Source organism: Odontesthes bonariensis, chromosome 21 (assembly GCF_027942865.1).
Source record: "Odontesthes bonariensis isolate fOdoBon6 chromosome 21, fOdoBon6.hap1, whole genome shotgun sequence".
In the NCBI taxonomy this organism is placed as follows: domain Eukaryota; kingdom Metazoa; phylum Chordata; class Actinopteri; order Atheriniformes; family Atherinopsidae; genus Odontesthes; species Odontesthes bonariensis.
In genome coordinates this window covers 15,072,219-15,092,596 of record NC_134526.1, presented here as the reverse complement: position 1 = coordinate 15,092,596, position 20,378 = coordinate 15,072,219, and the positions used below count along the sequence as shown (strand labels likewise).

At 40.1% G+C, this 20,378-nt stretch overlaps 1 protein-coding gene and 1 long non-coding RNA gene across 2 annotated transcripts; one reads left to right on the top strand and one right to left on the bottom strand.

Moving 5' to 3' along the window:
* Window positions 1–2,996: 2,996 nt before the first annotated feature.
* On the bottom strand, window positions 2,997–9,841 carry LOC142371959 (uncharacterized). Its single transcript, XR_012768149.1, has 3 exons — window positions 9,754–9,841; window positions 4,677–4,762; window positions 2,997–3,078 (listed from the first exon to the last, which is right to left on the bottom strand). It is a non-coding gene; the product is annotated as an uncharacterized LOC142371959 (long non-coding RNA).
* A 1,260-nt stretch (window positions 9,842–11,101) lies between these two features.
* Window positions 11,102–14,421, top strand: LOC142371026 (transcription factor Sox-8). Its single transcript, XM_075453614.1, has 3 exons — window positions 11,102–11,760; window positions 12,140–12,375; window positions 12,540–14,421. The coding sequence occupies exons 1-3, from the start codon at window positions 11,345–11,347 to the stop codon at window positions 13,280–13,282; spliced, it is 1,395 nt and encodes a 464-aa protein (XP_075309729.1). The 5' UTR covers window positions 11,102–11,344; the 3' UTR covers window positions 13,283–14,421.
* Window positions 14,422–20,378: the final 5,957 nt, after the last annotated feature.

Sequence of the window (20,378 nt, the reverse complement as noted above, 5' to 3'; positions counted from 1 at the left end):
TAGTCACAATTGCTCTCCCACACAAACTACTATATGAGCAAGTAAGAGACCCAAAAATCTCTCTATCACTGAACCTGAGTAACAAATAACATGATGAATTAGCACCTTGAACATTGTATGAAGAGTTGAAGACACATTTTCCTCTGAGGTGCAAGACACAGCGAGGAGCCCGCAGAGTCCATACGATGGCACTGTGATGGAACTGATAGCATCACAGGACAGTGGTTAGATAAAGCTGCGTGAATGCTAAAAGACAGCTGGCACCCCAAAAGAACTAAAATATTTCAGAAATAATGGTAGGGGGGGATTTGGTGTCATATTCGGGCTTGAAAAACCACTGAGTGTCTCCCTGAAGCAGCAAACTCTAAGGGGCCTTCAACACTAAGCCAGAAATCGTCTGTTTGGCATGTCTGGAGTAAGTGTCTGTCTTTCTTGTATTAATGCACAAGAAGGGAGGTGGCAGTTACGACAGTGGGCAAACAGCTAACTTCACATGTCAACCAAATCTCTTATTTGTCATCCTTATTTCTTCAAAACAAGCATAAAGCATGTATACTGATGAAATTGAAGACTAACTGACAATCCTTATGAAGAGAGACCAGCTCTGTTTCACATTACCAAAAAACATGCCTACATATTATATTAAAATCTTTGCAGTCTTCCCTGCAGTTTCTCTTGTATCTATGATCTACTTACTACTGCCCCCTCCAGACTGGCAAGCTATACGGGCAGGTGCAGATTGCTGTCTTGGCCGGCAGCGGGAAGTCCTGCTTGTGGTGTGTTCAAGTGCTATTTTGTTTGCCCAGACACTGACAAAATGAGTAACCCCCGTAAAAGAACTCACATTGCCACTGATTCTTCACATCATGTTGATGTTTAGTAACAAACTGAGCCAAAACTGAAAATTAAACCCAAAATTCCCAAGATATCTTCTAAATGAAGGTTTCAGTTATACAATGATAAAACTTACTTGATATATTTTCACTTTGGATTTCACTTTTCAAAAAGAACATAGGTAACAATATAGTGGAAAACTGTCTAATGCTAAAGAAGTGTTTCCACTTGGTGTGGAACCTCAATAGAAATTTGATTGGCAAGAGGTCCATAATATGATTGGGTATAAGGAAACAGTCCTGGAGAGGTTGAGCCTTTCAGAATTAAAGATGGGGAAATTTCAATATATGACACTGCATTAAAAATGGTCGAAATCTGGGATGGAAATCACTGCATGAGCTTTATTGTCCGCTAATTCTGTTTGTCACTGCTTTGAAAAACATGAAATGGATTCAAACTCTACTATGTAAAGAAAAAATCTGATCCAGAAACACAGCTGGGCTGAGGCAGAGTAAAGAAAGTTTGCTATGGCTAGATGAATCGAAAATTTAAGATTCTTTTTGGAAATTACATATGGAAGCTCTTACTAAGGAGATAGACAGATAGGCTCGTTACCAGCTCACTGTTCGAAAGCCAGCATCCATCGCGTTATGGGGGTGCATTAGACCACAAGACATTGCCAAACCACACTCTGCATATATTCCGTCTGGTTGTTTAACTGGCCTGCCTGCAGCCCGTTGAAAACATTTGCCAATCTATGAAACAAAATATGAAACACAAAAAGAATGCAAGCAAAATTACAAATCAAAATTAAAGTTCAGATGTTGGACTTTCTGCCAGTGAAAGGGATGTCTTCAAGTGTCCGAGGGACAAGAATATTAAATGTGTCGAACAGTGAACTCTTTCAGTGGACAGCCCTATTTGTGAAATGAAATTCAAGCATTTACATGCAGGGACAGAGGAAGATATTATCAGTATGGCTGAATTATTGCCTTCATTCAGGGGGATGGGCACATTAAAGTGTGGGGGAGGAACCAATGTGCGTCAAAATTGTTATTAAAGATACAGAAAGACTTCAGTAGGAGAAACATGTTTCACAAAGCAGGAGAATAGTTAATGAAGTCCACGGCTTCTCATATAGGCTAACTGCTTCACATCCCATTATCATTTTTTCTTTTCTGATTAACAAAAGCTTGTTTGTGGAACATGACGACAGAGAGAAAAGCATATGCAAAGTTATTACAAAAATTCTTCCTTAATTACTTTGGCACATCAATTGGGAATGTTCTTGTGAAAAAAAGCCACTTGTCTGGGGCTGATTAAGGGTGTATGGAGATGATAAACTAAAGTGGGAACATTTGATTTCAGTAATTCTTCAATGCGTCTCACCAGTTTTTTAGGATCCCCGAGTTTTCTCATTTAAAAAACCCATAAAGTAAATTTGTATCTGCAGATTTTTTGTCATCTTTGGTCCAACACCATATCCCTGCTGAGAGGATGGTGTGATATCTAATCCGCCTCAACAGGAGCAAGCATGACTTCCTCTCCTTTCATTCATTCCTTTCCTCTCCCCATCTCCGTCCACCTCTTTCTGTGCGGCACAAAGCCGGATGAGGGTCATCTTACCAATGTCCCCATTGCGATGCAGAAATCCAACATTTTGGCAGCATCCTGACCTGTTAACATCTCACCTCACAAAGCTGACAGGAGATTCAACTGCTTTCTGCAGCACTCAGGCTGCCCTTGTCAAAACGACTGTTTATGAAATTGCAAAATAAGGCAACAGAGACACAACCTAGGATTAATATAAGGCCTTATGAAGAAAAACTTTTTGTGTTGGAGTGATTTTTACTTGTGTTGCAAACTATCTCCCTGTATGAAATATTCTTGTTAAACACACTTGTATGAGTGGGCAGCGTTTCTACTGCTGTAGTCCTTTGACATGTGCAAATTGCTGTATTGCTGTTTTGTGGGTGTTACCAGTGTTTGTAGTTTGACATGGTGCAATGTTTGTGGGCATAGTGGCTGGGGTACAGGAGCTCTGAAGATGTGTGTGCATGTGTTGGTGTGTTTCTGTGTGGGGGAGGGAGGCACAGCTCTGCAGCCTGATATTCTGGGAACAGCAGGGTGGCGTTGTTGACCCACCTGCTCCCTTCTCTCTTCAGCTGGATCTAGTTGGATTTCAGCAGCTGCATCCCCTCACAAAGCACCTCTTTGTAATCTTCCCAAGGCGCACAAATACAACTGCAACAAGGAGAGGAGAGAGGAAGAAGGAGGGAAGATGGACAGTTGGAACAGAAAGGAAAAGGGCGGTAACTGCTCTGCATGGTGTGTACCAGTGTCACCAGCACATCACATGAGTGAAGTTAAATACAGTAGCAGGTTCTCCTATAAATGCAATCATAAATTGCTGGCAAAAATATTTTTAAAATATTGCAAATGTAGAAATGTCACAAATGACACCTGCAATCAAGTACATACGCAAATGTAGAGTACCTTGAAAAATTTATGGAATATAAAAAAGCTTTAAAAAGGTGTATGCAAAGCATTCTTGCAAATGAATGTCCTAAAAAAGAAATAATGGATAAAATATCAAAAGAGAATGCAACAATCTGCATTGCAAACAGCAAGTGACATGAGCAGAGAAATGAGACCTGTTTGTTTCCTATTAGCAACATTTCCCTCTGGCACTGTCACTTGTAATGGATCTCACGCCTCTGGAATATGCTGTGTCACATGCATGTCATTTTGTACTTCGCACTACACAAAAAACACATAGTCTGCTCTTATTTCTGGTCTTATCCTCCTTTACCACAAAGTCAGTTCAGCTTACACTGTGGTCCCCAGAATTTGCATCCCAAAACGAGACCATGTTCCCCATGTTGTCCCCATTGACTGGTCCCACGTAGCCTCAATCCAGACTGGCGGGTGGCAGAGGGAGGGAGACGTCATTACGAGATTAACTCCAGCAGCCTACTTTACTGCTGCCATAAATATATGTACCCAAGTCTGAAGCTCTAAATGCACTAGCAGAGCTAAATTGAGTTGTTGGGTGGAACAGCCAACGTCATTGTTGCATAACTACTAATGCAAACGCCTATGCACATGCATACATATGTGTTTAAATAAATGTTAAAGTCGCTAGTGATGAATTCCCTCAACAAGCATGTAAAAATACTGTTGGTTTATCGACAACGACATGTAACTTTTGTGCAGAGCAACATAAAGCGTTATCTTATTAAATGAGGGATCTAGTAGCTGAGTAGATTTATATTCTGCCCTAAAGGTAGCCAGAGCTGTCTCAGGGAAAGCCATTAATTGACACATGATGTTGGAATGGGGGTTGGTATCTCTAACATGAGCCTTTTTGATTAGATAAGTAGTTAAGTAGCAACAGTTTAATTGAAAATGTTTCTTGAAAAATAAAAACCTGTTCTTACGATTAAAAATGTAAAAAAAAAACTTTGAAGGTGGAAGTGACTGAACAAAAACAAGAGAGCAGAGAGAACAGAGGCACACCAACACGCACACAAACCCAAGATGAGTGTGGTGAGTGAAATCAAATGCTGGTGATCTTCAGCTGATATGTAATTTCATCTACACAATGATAGCCCTCACATCCAGACAGAGTCTCCACTGGGTGAAGGTTAAACACTCACCAAACTTCACCAAAAGTAATCTCAAGTAACTAAAGTGTTTTATTATCAGGCAGACTAAACTCAAAGCAGTCATCAGAGCAATGCAACTCGAGAGAATTAGTGTAAATCCACTGCAAATGAAATAAAAGGACGCAAACATCCTCTAGGGAAAGCTAAATTCCTCTGAGAATGAAAAGGTCAAACCTGGTGGTTGCCTGGAAAGACTCCATATCCTTTCTGCTACACTAGTACTTCCATGTTCCCTTTTGTCCCCAGCTAGAGCTCAGCACCTATACAGAACAAATAGGAAGTAATAGTAAGTAGCTGGGACTACGTGAGCTGGGGCTCCCCCACCACACAGCCATGTCTCAGTCCCCACACCACTAAAAAACAAACAAACAAAAAAACGGCAATAATTTGAGTCATATCTATAATTAAGTACTAATTTACCAGTACCTTAAGCATTTTTATCCATTGCCTTTGTATGATACCTGACCATCATAATTTTGTTGTTTTACATGCCAACAACAGTTAGACAAACAGTTGGTTATTAGTGAAGTGGCTGCCAGGAAATATCCTGTACCTATAAACTGTGGAAACGGTTAGCAATTGCTTCCCTCTTTTCCTGCCTGAGGCAAGTGATGTCAATGTGTGACAGTTGTGCGGAGAAGCAACAGAGCATGCCATGGATAAAGAATCTCAACCCAACATAGATAATCAAATATAAGGTAATGACAGCTAAACAAGCAATTTTAGGAGCTATACATAGTTAATCTGACTGTCTCATTGCACAAAATAGTCTGGGCCCCCCTGAACCACTCATACAATCAGTTAGGGCCATTTACAGCAATGCTAACTGACAGATCACATAAATTCCAATAAAATCTAAAAAAGCAATGCTAACTGAAAAATTTCAATAGAATCACCACCAGTGTCCAAAGACAACACATCACAACTTCAAATTGTAATAGCATACATACAGTACACACACTGATAAGTGTTGATGTGATTTGCATCACCTGTTAGTCTTTATTATATAAAGGTGCTCTGCAAGAGTCGCAGTAAATCCTTGCTTATGTCATGATGAGTTTTGTGGCGTTAAAGTGACAGTGCCTTTAATTGACCTATTGCTGAAATCTGTTGATATATTCAACTTGGGATGTGTGTCATATACATGTAACATACTGCTGTAAAACATCTTTTAGAAATGTAAATTTCCAAGATGATCTTTCGTACTGAGCACCAGTTTTGGATAGACTCGTACTGAAATGGCCAGCCGAGTGCAGTAGTATGTACACTATATAATAAGGCATCCTGATCCATTTGAGCCTTTTTGACACCAGATCTGAGACTCTCTCTTTCAGTCACTGATGTAGACCCTCATGGGTGTTTATAAGGATCAATGCTGACAGCAGACAGCATGTGTGCAAAGATATGTGCAAGATGGGGTTCCAGTGTTCCGTCCAATGCAAAATAAAATATCTATCAAAGAGATGTACATTTGTATACACGTTGCTGTGTATATACAATGACACTGGCCCTCATCAATTCATACAAATTACTTCATGGCCGTAACATCCTATTATGTAATACAAAGCACATCAGCATGGTCGCAACAAACTGATTCTCTTCATGTGGCTAGCAGCAGGTGTGCTGATGTGTTTTTCACTGCAGCAATTCCATTAAAGGCTACAGACTGGCTGGAGACAGACAGACTAACTGCTGCTCATAAACATTGAAAGTCTTGGCTGGTACACTGAAAGCCTAATTGGAGAATTTGATCCACTTCACCAATAATCACTTTAATAGCTTATAAATTATCCTGTAATATGCGAATTGCACACAGGAGATTCAGGTTTCATACTGCACTCGTCTCTGTGCTTTGCCTTTTCCTGAGCTCACGTTTTTATATTGTAAATGTGCACATTTGTTCAGTCTTTCTCTCATAAAAGGAACATAAAAAATGAGCAGTGCAAATTGCTCTTCATTCTTGTTTCAATTATCTGTAGATAAAAAAAAAAAAACAATGCACTACCATTTTCTTAGTCCTGTGAAGCAAAGTCTCCACAGCCAGACAATGCCTTTAAATAGTCTTGGTGTTGTAGGGCGGCCTCCCATTTCCCGTAAAGTCAAGGGGTGGGCTCTTTTCTTGCCGCCCCTTAGCCATGTCCTAAACATCCACATGTCCCGCACCATCTAATTCACAGGCAAATTAGAGAGATGATTTATGAGAATCAAACATCAAAAAAGGAGACAGTGTAGAAAACTGAGCACACCGCAAGTTTTATTCGAAACATATGCCTTAAAGATGACATGGAGGAAAGATTGGGGATGGGGTTGCAGAGAGAAAAAAAAACAAAAAAACAATAGATACTCTACTCTGGGGACAACACTGGGACAAGATACATCATGGGAAGAGATGTCTCTGCTAGATATCTTAGCATTTAGACTGTCATGTCAGGGGAAAATAATCCGGAGTGGAAGTTCCCATTTCACTTGAAGCATTGAATGGAAATCTGTTCTCCAGTAATCAGCAGCAACTGTGTAAGTGACAACAATGATTATGTACCTAACAAATGTGCATATAAAAAATGTGAATGTAGCAAGCACTGCACAACCAAGATACTGAGAACGTTTAGATCAAAGATGCTCAGAAAGGCTTCAGGAAAAACTGCCGAAAGAAAAACTGACTTAACATAATCCTTCCCAACCCTGCTACCATAATAACTTCTGAAACTTCTTTGTCCATAATCCCTAATTCAAATGAACATATAGAACTATCATATGCAAAACCGCTACCTCACCAAACAGTTATGTGTCAGGGATAAAACACAGCAAATAATCTGGAAACACTTGAGCTCTTTTTATACTCCTGACATTAAAATCTGAGCATGGCCGAGGGCCAAACACACCCAGAGACGTTTTGGACTAATTGTTTCCTTCAGTGTTTTCAAAACTCCCTTCCATGAAATCCCTCCCCTGCACGTCTTTGCATCTACTAATGGGTTTGAATAAAACCTGCAATTGGTCCAGTAAACCCCTCATTATGGTCTTTTAATAGAATGAATTTAGGATACTGTGGGGTCAAAGGTCAACATGAGGTCCTAACACATAGCAGCTGTCATGGGGGTTGGAGTGCGATTAGAACCATTGGAGTCAAACATCCCCAGGTCCTCGACCTCGCTAAGTAGACAACCTGGAAAATGCATTGGGCTGAAAACCAAAATGGAAAACATCCACCAGTCAAAGTCCAGAGGAGGTGAGATGAGTAGAGATGGAACTTAGGAGAGGAATGTGTGCATACATCACTGAGAGTTTACTTTAATATGTGTGCGAAGTTGGCTTTTCACTTAAAAGAATAATAATACCAATTCCAGGCCCAAGACTGTAAGATTTCTCATTTGAGCTGTCCTGTCTCAAACCTATATCTCAGCCTTCCACTTGCATTTACTGCAATTGTAAATCCTGTACTAATTACCTTCTTTCATAGTGTGTGAAACCGAAGATAGAAGTGGTCTGGTTGATGTGGTGTGGGGGTGAAATATGGTTTGTTAGCGGCCCAGGAGTTTGCTCCACATGTGGTTATGAAGTGGTGGGGATTGTCTGGGTGAGAGGGAGGGCATGCCACTCTCCACAGTTCACCAAGTTTACGCTGACTCAATGTGCAATCAGAGAGATTATTTAACAAAATAAGTGCCTGCTGTTAGGGTGAGGGTTAGTCAGGGTGCTGTGGTGGCTTCAGAAACAGTTGTTATTCATGTGGGAAATTCTATAGAAATTCTGTCAGGCTTCTTGTGGTGCAGATTCTATAAATAATGTACGAAAATGTAGATTAAAATATTTTCTGTGAGGCTGACATGGCTGTAGATCAGACATTTACAAAAAAATATGTTTTAGATACGATCTTGAACTTGATATGCTGATGAACATCTTATCAGATTTATATAATTTTTACACATCTGAAACTCCCTTCTATATGGAACAATGCTTTGGCAATGTAGCTGCACGACAAGCTCTGTCCAATAACTTGGCTTGAGTGTAGAAATGTGCCTTACTGTATTAAAACACAGAAGCAGAGACCAAAAGGAGCAGGATTCCTGTGGGTGACTGTGTAATTTAATTTTGTATGCATATTAGAAGCCAGGGAGTATGATTTACATGTGGAGTAGAAGTGACTTGGGCCCAGGAGAAATGGGCAAACATGCTCTGCTAAAGCCTCCCCCATAAAATCTGAAAATCTTTACCACGGTCTTCCATTTGAGATGCATCTCACAAAAAAAAAGGAAAATTAAAACCTTCCTTAACTTTTAGGGACACTTAAGGTTCAAGCGCGGTTACATCTCCTCCGTTGCTCCTTCCTTCTCTAATCATGAGCCCAAAGCCCACAAACTCTGGCCAGAGTTTCTCTCCACAATACAGGGAAGCATGAAGGCTGGATTCTGTTTAATCTGTCTCCTTTTTTCTCTCTTTTTCTGTCTACCCAAAAACCAAGACATTGTCCCAGCTTAGTGGTACTTGACTGGAGCTGTCACTCCTGTTGGATGCATTCCAATTTGTCATCACTTTGTAGCTCTACCTGTGCTGAGATGACTGAAGAGACCAAACTAAAGACCTGCTGAGGATTTGATTCTAATAAGTGTAATAGATTTGACTTTGGCAGATTTCATAATCAGGACTAGTATTTATAGTATGATACATGATCCAGAAAATTCAGCGTAAATGCAACACTTTTTTTTAATCAATCTAATTTTGGTGCAAGTGACAGGAATTAAATGTAGCACTTACAATTCTACATGTCAGCAGCTTACATTGTGTGCATACACACACCACAGATACACACTCAGTTTATGGGTTCATGACCACGTACAGATCAGAATGAAGCCAGACACATTTATGCATTAACTGTTGTCCTGTCTTTCTGTGTACACATAGAGAGACACACACGCACACACACACACACACACACACACACACACACACACACACACACACACACACACACACACACACACACACACACACACACACATGAACACACACACTGAACTTGACCCAAGTGCTTTGACAGCTGCTGCTCGGAAGGAATAGAGCAAAGGGTTGACTAAGTAACTGTTTCATTTTATCTTTTATGACTAAAATTTGGGAAATAAAAAGGTTCATTATGTTCTACATTTTGAACATAGGCAGTCTTTGTCCTTTTGAAGACATAAAGCTTCACTAGTTATGTCTTTTTTATCCTTAAAATTAGTGTCCTTAAGAGCAAACAATGATAGCCTCTTACCTTGGGGCGTGAGCCATCACAGTTCCTGCAGTTTCTATCATTTCCACATTACAAACTCTCCTCTTCCCTCAGCCACCTACAGTGTGCATGAGACAAAGCAAACTGCCGTCTAGCACAAACATAACTTGTCTTTTCATGGGGAGGTCAGTGATAAAATCATCACACAATACATAGACAAAGACACCTTTAACAAAGGCAGTGGTTCAGTCTACCTGCTTATCTCTTCTGCTCTCTGTAATTTATGTTCAGTGCCATAAAAAAGATGCTTCACTGCAGGTAAGAAGTGACTTATGGATCACTGAAAGACTGCGAGAACCAATTAGAATTATTATTACACTTTATAAGTGTAAAGTTGGAACTTTTATCAGTGCCGCGACAGGACTCGTACAGGCCCATCAATTCTGATCTTCGCCAGATGTCAGTTCAGTGACAAGCAAGTGTTTAACCAGGGACATTTGTTTAAATTCAAATTTTTATAAAATTCACTAACTCACAAAAAGTAAAAATGAAGAAATATATGGGAGCCCTTACATCAGCCCCAAGCCTTCCTAAAACAGCATTAAATGATTGCCATAGGAAACAATTTAATACGATTAATTCTGAAAGAGACACACTAGCACCAAATCTTTCTCATAGGAAGCAGGGTTAATCCTGTCCCAGCAAAAATTGTATGTCAGATCTGACTTTCCTTGGCATAATATGCAAATCTGCATTAGTTCGTTTCAAGCAATATGTTGGTTTTATAATAATTAATTACTTAATTAATTTTACTTAGAGCATGCCACAAATTTTTCTGATGGCTGATTCTTGTTTAAGATCCTTATTTTCTGTCGATACGAATTTGCTTTATTTCTTTTGAACACATGGACATTTGATATACATCCTGCTTATCATTTAATAGACAAATCCATGTGATAAATTTTGCCACTATTAATGATAAAGTAAATGTTGGTATCCAGAGGACAGCAACATACAGTAGAGTATAAGGGAATCAAATATATTTCTACAGCTTATTCTCGTGTTTATTATGTGGAGATTTTTTCTAGTCTAATAACTAAAAAATATTGATCATTCAAAGTGTTTCAAAAAGTAATTTCTGTATAAATATGTTTCATAACAGCATTAAAAATGGTGCCATAGTATCTGTAACACCATGTGCAACTTCAACAGAAACTATGAAATACAATTTAAAAAAAGGAAAAAACATTATAATAATGAAGCCTACATAAAAACTTGAACCAATCGGAAGAAAGTGGGGACTGGTTCCAGCCAATCCCAGGCGGAAGGTGGGGTGACAGATTTAAAAGTCCAGCTCAAGTTGTTGTAACATGTAGCTCCTCAGCTCATATTGTGAACCACAACTTTCACGACCGCACCCCCAACGAGCGCTTAGGAAAACAAGACAAACAAACAGGGAAAACAACGGACTCGTGCTGACTGAAACGGTTGAAGGAATTTACTGTGGCGCACCGTGCGTAAAAAGCGCACCGGCTGCCCCGCTGAGAGCTTGAATACAGCGGCAACTTTCGAGTTTAATCTTCAATTGTAGAATTTTTTTTCGGATTTTTATCTCTACGGGACTGAGCGAATAATGTTAAAAATGACAGAGGAGCATGACAAGTGTGTCAGCGACCAGCCGTGCAGTCCATCCGGTACAAACAGCTCCATGTCCCAAGATGAGTCCGACTCCGATGCTCCGTCCTCACCTACAGGGTCCGACGGCCATGGATCCCTGCTCGCCGGTTTGAGCAAGAAGCTGGACTCCGAGGATGATGAACGGTTCCCAGCTTGCATTCGGGACGCAGTCTCTCAGGTCCTCAAGGGATACGATTGGTCCTTGGTGCCTATGCCCGTGAGGGGGAATGGATCCCTGAAGAATAAACCTCACGTCAAGAGACCCATGAACGCGTTCATGGTCTGGGCACAAGCGGCCCGCAGAAAGCTGGCGGATCAGTATCCACACCTGCACAATGCAGAACTGAGCAAGACGCTGGGGAAACTTTGGCGGTAAGGAAATAATTTTATTTTCTGGACAGAAATATGCAGCTAAAGATTCTGTATTTAAGCATTAAAATGATGTTACAGCAAAGACAGTAATTGAAGGTGGCTATAGACTAGAACACGGAAACCATCATCAGCCACTGACAAAATTTAGAGTTTGTAATAGGTTACAGTTTAGAAATTTTAAATTGTTTTTGAGAAAATGATTTAGAGGATAAGCAGAAAGGAAAAAATATACATTGTTTCTTCTTGTGCTTCTTATCCCTTGACAGCAACTAAAAGCTTCAAAGCAGATCTTTACATGTAATAATTTAACTTTTTAAATCTCTGTTTAGTTTGACTGAATACATTTAATCATATCATGTGCATATTTTTCCATCACTAGCTTGCTTTCAGAGAGTGAGAAGAGGCCATTCGTAGATGAAGCAGAGCGCCTGCGGGTTCAGCATAAAAAAGATCATCCAGACTACAAGTACCAGCCACGCCGGCGGAAAAATGTGAAACCAGGCCAGAGCGACTCAGACTCAGGGGCAGAACTGGCACATCATATGTATAAAGCTGAGCCAGGAATGGGAGGACTGGCTGGGATGACTGATGGACACCACCACTCTGAACATGCAGGTATATGAACTAATGTATTTCAAGAAATAATACAGATAAACACTACTTTTTAAGGTTTTATTTTAGAAGTTGAACAGTTTTAAGCTCATTTGTTTAGTTTTCTTAATCAGCCCGTGTTCTGAGTGATGAACCTCAACTCTCTATTTTTGCTATTTGTTTTTCAGGGCAGCCCCATGGTCCACCTACACCTCCAACTACTCCCAAAACAGACCTGCACCATGGAGTGAAGCAGGATCTGAAACATGACGGCCGTCGTCTCGTTGACAGCGGCCGGCAAAACATCGACTTCAGCAATGTAGATATATCTGAGCTTAGCACTGATGTGATCAGCAATATGGAGACCTTTGACGTTCATGAGTTTGACCAGTACCTCCCGCTGAATGGCCATGCCTCAGGGGCCACACTGTCCTCAGACCACAACCACGGGCCAAATTCAGTGCCTGGTAGCTCTTACGCTTCCTCATACAGTCACACAGGCAGCAATGGGTCATCCTGGAGCCGAAAGGGCGCCATGTCCACCACTTCTCCCTCCACAAGCGAGGTAGGCCAGCATCGTCTCCATATTAAAACAGAGCAGCTGAGCCCCAGCCACTACAGTGAGCACTCCCATGGGTCACCCTCTCACTCCGATTACGGCTCCTACAGTAGCCAGGCCTGTGTCACCTCAGCCACGTCGGCTGCAGCCTCTTTCTCCAGCTCCCAGTGTGACTATACTGACCTTCAGAGCTCCAACTATTACAACCCTTACTCTGGCTACCCCTCTAGCCTCTACCAGTACCCCTACTTCCACTCTTCCAGGCGGGCCTACGGTAGCCCAATCCTCAACAGTCTGTCCATGGCTCCAGCCCACAGCCCCACTGCCTCTAGCTGGGACCAGCCGGTCTACACCACTCTGTCTCGACCTTAAGGGGACCAGAAACAGTCCATTCGCACCAGAGACTCGTTCAATTTGATGCACTATGAATGAAGGACATAAATTAATGGTGGATAATTGTTTTGGGGCTAGTAGGCTGCCTGTGACCATTTGAACGTAAAACATACTCAAGAAAAAGTGCCTGCTGATTTTATACAAAGTTATATTGTTGCGATGAAAACACACTTGTACAGACTTTTTCACAAAGAGAAATTGTGATATTGGTGAGCCACAAACTCCTCCATGAGGACCTACCAACTAAGCCTACATCCCATACATCCCCTTTCCTTTCAGTTTTTAAGATTGCACATTTGTGCACAGTTGAGGTTAAAGACCTGCTTCTGAATTGCAGGACTGACAGGTATGGCCAACTGTGTGCAGTTAAGAAAGTACACGGGACCAGTTGTGAGAAGTCACAGTAAAATTTACATTTATGGCCAGAGCTATAATGCAGCACACTATTTGCATCAGTGGTTCAGTCTTAAGTAAATGGCTCCTAATTAATCTAGTGTCATTTTGGCATAAAAGTCTTATTTGTATTTATGTTCATGCATTATTGGTTTTTGTTTTTCAGTAGATGAACACATGTAATGTGTGTGTGGTTATTTAGCATACTGCTTTAATGACTTTTAAGGTAAATGAAGTAAAGGACAGTACAAATACGATGCATTTGATATTATTCCGTTGAAGACCAATTTTCATAAACATCACCATTCCAAGTTGAAAGCAAATAGACGGGACCAACAGACTCGCACAGGACAGAACAGGTGTTTGAAATCTATGCTTAGCAAATTGCGATTAGTCATGATCTAGGCTTAAAGGAAATGGGGTAAAATAACACCACACTCTCTGAGTGACATGTCAGCTGGACCTCCTGTATATGTCGATGGACAACGCAAGAATATGTGAATGTTCATGAATCCATGTGTGTATCTAGGAGATAACGTGCCATCACACATGTGCTTGTGTGAGCCATTTTCTGGGAGGGGAAACGTATCCCATGGCACAGTACACACCAAAACCACTTTTTTTTCCAGTAACAACATCTTTTAACTTTATCTGTAACTGGAATAAGAGTGTTTAGAGATGAAAGTGAAATTAATTGTGCCCATGTTTACCTTGTCAACCATCAAGTGCCAACTCACAGCTGCAGTCTTTCATAAAATGTTTTTTGTGCCTTCTAATGCTTTTTGTCAGTATTTCGAAATGAAATGTAATTATTAACAAACTTCAGGCAGCACACAATCCACACCACAGACTCCAACAGTAAACTCGCTCTTCATTATGTCCTTAATTTGAAATCATTCCTTACAGCCTTGGTTTTGTGATGTTCTGTGACATGCTAAATGAAAAATGTGCAGAGTGTCATGCTCCAAGTTTTGTCTACAGACCTGCGTTTTGTATATCATTATGGTGTATCATTTCTTTAAAAAGGCTGTGAAAATGATTGTTGTACTATTAACTAGAGTTTCACTCGCACATGCACAGCTAACTCATCCGCTGACCATTTTTAAAAGAAAATAAAAGATACTTTTTCTTGATGTTTGTATTTGTCGTTCTTATTTACGTTCACATTTAGTTTCAACGTGTACATTTTTGTTGTTAAATACCGTATATTTGGAAATGATTTGTGAAAAAATAAAGTAAAAGAAAAAATTGAATTGCTTGTTTTGCTTTGTGATGCATACTAGTGGTTTGTATTAATGTCTGTGTTACATTTGCACTGTGTGCCATATGAAAATGAGTGACACTTCTAGGGAATTATCATCTCCTCTCTGAATACTGAATAATTTCACATTCAAATTGGTGGCTGTACAAGTTTATATATTTATATATATATATATACCTGCGTTTAATAATATAAAATATAAAATATAATAATTTATGATATAAATATATATATATATATATATTTATATCATAAATTATTATTTTACTGTCAGAGCCTTGAGAGAAATTGTCTCAAAACAAAAACTGCAATGAATAGTTTTTTTATTTTGGCTCCACTTTCAGAACCCTCTGGTTTTTCAGGGTCTTTCGTTGACGTTTAGTACTTGTTAAACGGCTATTTATCAAAATGGTCAAGTTCAGATTTTTTTCATTAAACCACCAACAAAAAAGGAATGAGGAAAGATCCTATCTCATCTGGTCCAGTGGGTAGAATGCTCACACTGGCCCTGGCATGCATGCCAAGCAGCCTTCCCTAACCAGTCCAGGGGGAAGCCAAGTGCCAGGGCCGCGCTGCTGAATTTTAATGATTCATTATGCTGTGGAGGGGCCCCATTGTGTCCCTTTATCCGGAGAGCTAGAAAGGAATTAATTGGACAGAAAATGGAAGGGCAAGGGGAACTGACAAGCCATTAAGAGAGTCCTGAATGGATGATTAGATGCACATGGGGGAGGATCCCCCGCCCGCACCCTCCACCCCCCCTTGCTGTCTCATATCACAGCACTCCACAAACAAAAAAACAACAAGAACAACAACCACAATGACCACCAGACCAAATTGCAGAAATAATATCAGCGCACATAATCTGTAGATAATAAAAGAAGATAATACCACAGCAGATGGGGTGTGGGTGGCTCAAGAACGACTTGTTGTTTTTCTTCCATCAAACTCTTTTTTTTTTCACAAGTGTTTGCCAAATACTTTCAGGAGGAACTCTTGAGAAAGAACAGGAGTGAATAAAAGTGAGGCAAAAAGGCTCTTCAGGGTGCTTGGGTCTGGTTTCCCTGGAACTTGTCCACAGTTTCTGATTGGGACTCTTGAAAGCCCAACTGTAAATAGCTAAGAAATGAACTGCAGCGGGGAACTTCACAGTGAGTTAAATAAGCACAGTATACTGAATGAATGAATAAATGAATGCACCTTACATGAATTAAACTGCAGTAGCAACTATCTAAACCGTTTATACACCGGCAAATAATATTTCAAATCTGTGGCGCACAAATACTGTACTTCAGTGGTCTGTGTCTGTAGATGTTCACACACAAAAAACCTCCTCAGGAAATAAAAACAAAATATACAAATACATTTTTCCGCTGCCATTTTGTGGCTATACTGCATTCCAGTTGTCAAATTCATTGTTGATAGAGGGATGGGCCTTATTGGAAGAGTGAGTTGTGGGTTCTTGCCCACAGAGCATGAAAGGAAAATTAAGATGAACCCAGCAAAACTGGTGCTTCCACCACCTGACCACATCCCATTGTTAGGAAGGGGACACCTCGCCTGGTCATAGTCTCATCCTGCCTAATGAGCCTGGCTGACTCAGGGCATGTTTTAGTGAAAAAAAGAGGGAGCTGGGAACTGTGAAAACCCCAAGAATGTAAGACTGATTTGCAAGGGAAATTAAGTGGACATAAAGCATGGTTATTGCCTACTGCTGAATCTGCCCAGCCTCATTTCACTTGATGCACTTTCATTTACGTTCTCTGACTCTTCAGCCTTTAGTCAACTGGTGCCTTATCACCGATGGCAGCTCTTTTGCCTGAAAGTAAATGATAGAATGAACTTAACTGTGTAGCAGATTTAGTTAAAATTTTTCTGTCCTTATTTTCTGTATGTGAAATCGACTGGAATTTCAATTCCTTAACTGCTGTTATGAAGTTAGAATTTACCTTAGAAACCTTAAATTAATACATTTTAGTTTATTTCAGTATGAAATTTGCAACCCTTGAGTTGAGGGAAGTTTTTGAGTTTGGATCAAGTCAAAATGGCATACAGTAGCAGCTTCTTACAGAAAAGCCGTCTGACCCTCTTGTTTGGAACAGTTTCTCCACATCCAAAGTAATCATATCCAGCTAAGTTTTAGCAGCTCCACCCAAATAAGTGCCTTCCTGAGGCTTATTTAGTCCTTTTTTTACCCTGTTCTTCTCACTAAATTAAGGATTTTATTAATGGTGTCTCCTGTATTTTCTGACATGACGAGGCCAAGCAAAACAGGCTTGCAGACAGAACCAACACTGACTTCCTCAATTCCTTATGGATTGGCCAGCATAAAGCAGAAGTAAGTAAAACAAAGTTCAAACATCGAAAAATGCAACTGAACTGATTCTGGCTCCACCAAAGTTGTCTGTTTGTCCATCAGTAATTAAATCAATCAGCTCTTGTTGGGACCTGAGAACCTTAAACAAAAGTAATATGTTTCAGAAAAAATGTATTTCTTTAAATTACACGGTTTTACAAATCCAAACAAAATGATTTTGCTTTAAATGTCTATAAAGTCTGTTTGTGATTTAAGGATGAAAATATTTCTTGAAAAACTTAAGAAGGATCAACAAATAAAGCTCTTTGAAACCTTTTACCGGGTTTAAAAAATGAAAAAAAGAATTCTTTTCTGAAATAAATATTTACCAGAGGAGTTTCAAATGATTTTGGTTGAATAGATACGAGACATTGATTTAAAAGTATTTTCAAATAAGTCCCAGTGTCTGTTTCAACCTGCTCAAGTGCCAGATGAGAGGGATTACTGCACAACAGAATTATAATGATATGTTACTTTTACTACTTTTCGGGGGAAAAAACAAACAAACACATTTTCATTCCTACGAAAGTACAACAAATGTTCGATATTGTACATTTGATGATCGACAACTAGGCTTTATCTGCACACAGCAGGTGGAGTTTTTTAAGCATTTTTTTTTAAAGAAAACTAGAAAAAAAAAATTAAAATACAGTAACACTTTGACATCTGGTCATGTTCAGTTCCCTGAACAGTTGTCCACAGTCTTTCACTTTCTTTTTTCATTTGTTCTCTCCTTTTCACTTTTCTTGGCACATCTCATTTGTGAATGGGGTGGCAGCATAGCTGCTCATCTTATTTCCACGGCTTTAAGACTTGTTGATTAGTAACCGAGGCTGTGTTTTCATTGTCACAGCTTTTTGCTTTTGTTGAACTGTGGCATTGTTCAGTAATCATGTACTTTGTGGATCTTCACTTGAAGTTAATTAATCTCAAACCTTTTCAATTTCTGTCTCCCTTCTCACTTGATTGAGTTTATGATCATGTGTTTTGATCACAGTAGACCGGCATTGCATAGATTGACTTCAGTGAGCAAATGTTTGTTGTATTTAAAATTGAAGAAGTGAAGACATAAACGAATATTACTTTTGTTGTGTATAGACTAGCATCAATTAATTCAATATGGCTTTAATCTAAACAACACAAACAAGGACTTTAGGTTGACCGATGCTCACAATCATTAATTAAAATTTGTTGTGTCAAATAGGGAATCTCTCTTCTGGCTGATGTAATTAAGGGCAATGAATTAGCATATTATTACCCCCCCCCTACACACATTCACATTGTTACCCTGTCCCACAGCCCCAACACCCACACAAGTTGCACTTCTCTGCTACCAATGAGACAGAAGAGAAGAGAGGAAGACTGAGCCAACATGAAGAGTTCTGTAAAAACCCTGGAATGCAGAGTGTGGGAGGCACTTTTGCCACAAAATGCTCATGCTATTGATGCACTGAGGTAGAAAAGTAGAGACAAAGAATGCATGGGGGAACAGGAGACGACAAACTATGGAAGGAGGGAGAAATGAAGGGGAAACAGACAGGAGGCTGGAAAAATCTCAGGTAGAAAGAGAGAGGAAAAAATGTTTGTCTTGTTTTTTTGCAGAGTTGCTTGGCAAAAAATGCAGCAGGGACAGCAGGCCCGGAGTTTTAAATGTTGCTCAGTGTTGGCAGAGCTGTGTGTGAGTGTACTCTGTGGGAGCATCGAATCTCGTCGCCCAGCACAACATGGTGATTCACGCACAACAGCAGAGACCATCGAAACCCATCTACCCTCCTAGTGTGTATACACCCCACAAGCCTGCAGTTCTCACAAGGTTATATAGTGTAGTGACATGAGGAATGTATTTTAAAACCATGTCTGGAGTGCACTTTTTCTGGTTTCAGAGCCATACTAAAGCAGAAAGTACACCGCAACATATTAGGTGACCATTGCAATATTTATTTAATATGCATATGATCAGCAACACATGTCGATCCTCTCACACTTGATAGCGTTTGTGGTATGACAAAGAGCAGCGTAGAGAGGGGAAGAGGAAAAAATAGGGAAGAGTTTGTTCTCCCATGTGGTTTTGGCCTGTTCCAAGGAGCTTGGAGCCATGCCAGTCAATCCCTGGTTCAGCCTTTGATATGGATGGGATTCATTATGTAACTGAATCTATTGTCAAAGAATAAAACAATATGGGGCCAGTAGGGAGGTGCGTTGTGTGGGGACCTAAAATGCAAGTGAGTGAAAGGGCATTTGCACTACTTTCTTACAGCTTATCACAGTCCTGACAGTGTCACCATGTTCAGGTTTTCTCTTTGGAGAAAGCCACCCAGTTTTAACACCAATTATCTCTTAAAAGATTTTTCACTATGAATCTAGAATTTTTTCCTTTAACTTTCACACAGATCTTCAAAGAATAAGTTTAAAGACTGATCTGAATTATGGAGATAATTATCAACTTCTAAGAACTACAAAGCATCAAAGAGATTCTCTCTAACGTCCATAAACCAACAAGCCACCCCTCTCTGATGTCTCCTTAAGGTTTTAGAATCAACAGCAAACCCAACAACTTGATCATGCAGCTGATCCAAACAGGACTGTAACAAACACAAATAGTAGTGAAGCAACCATGATGCTGCAGTTCTCCTTTTGAGGTTAGACCCCTCTGTATTCCTGGGACTGCGGCCTCATCAAGGCTGGGGAACTGAGACCAAGTGTATATTTCAAGAGGAGGCCTTTGCTTTTTAGTGGTCTGCAGACTTCATAATGGTAGAGCTATGGTGAGAGCAACGAACCTCACCATGGTATCAGAGGTCACCCTCTGCAGAATGCTCTGGCTCCAACAGCCTGACAATTAGCTTGACCTTGAAAGGAGAAGAGAAGGGACAGGAAGGAAGAGAAAGTCCCTTGGATCAGCGTGTGATAATGTCTTCCATCTCTTTGCTGGAAGCCAGTTTGATTGACTGCAGCAGCAAATGCTGCTTGATGCAAATAGAGGCAGCAAGCTATATTTGGACAAGCAAAGGCTGATAGTGATTTGAATGAATGAAAATGAGATCAGTGTGTTTGCTTTTTGAGGG

Excerpts from the sequence above, each read along its gene's own strand:
- LOC142371026 (XM_075453614.1), top strand. The coding sequence starts at position 11,345 with ATGTTAAAAATGACAGAGGAGCATGACAAGTGTGTCAGCGACCAGCCG. Across the intron at positions 11,761-12,139 it reads ACGCTGGGGAAACTTTGGCG|CTTGCTTTCAGAGAGTGAGA; the intron begins GTAAGGAAATAA and ends TTCCATCACTAG. Across the intron at positions 12,376-12,539 it reads CCACCACTCTGAACATGCAG|GGCAGCCCCATGGTCCACCT; the intron begins GTATATGAACTA and ends TTTGTTTTTCAG.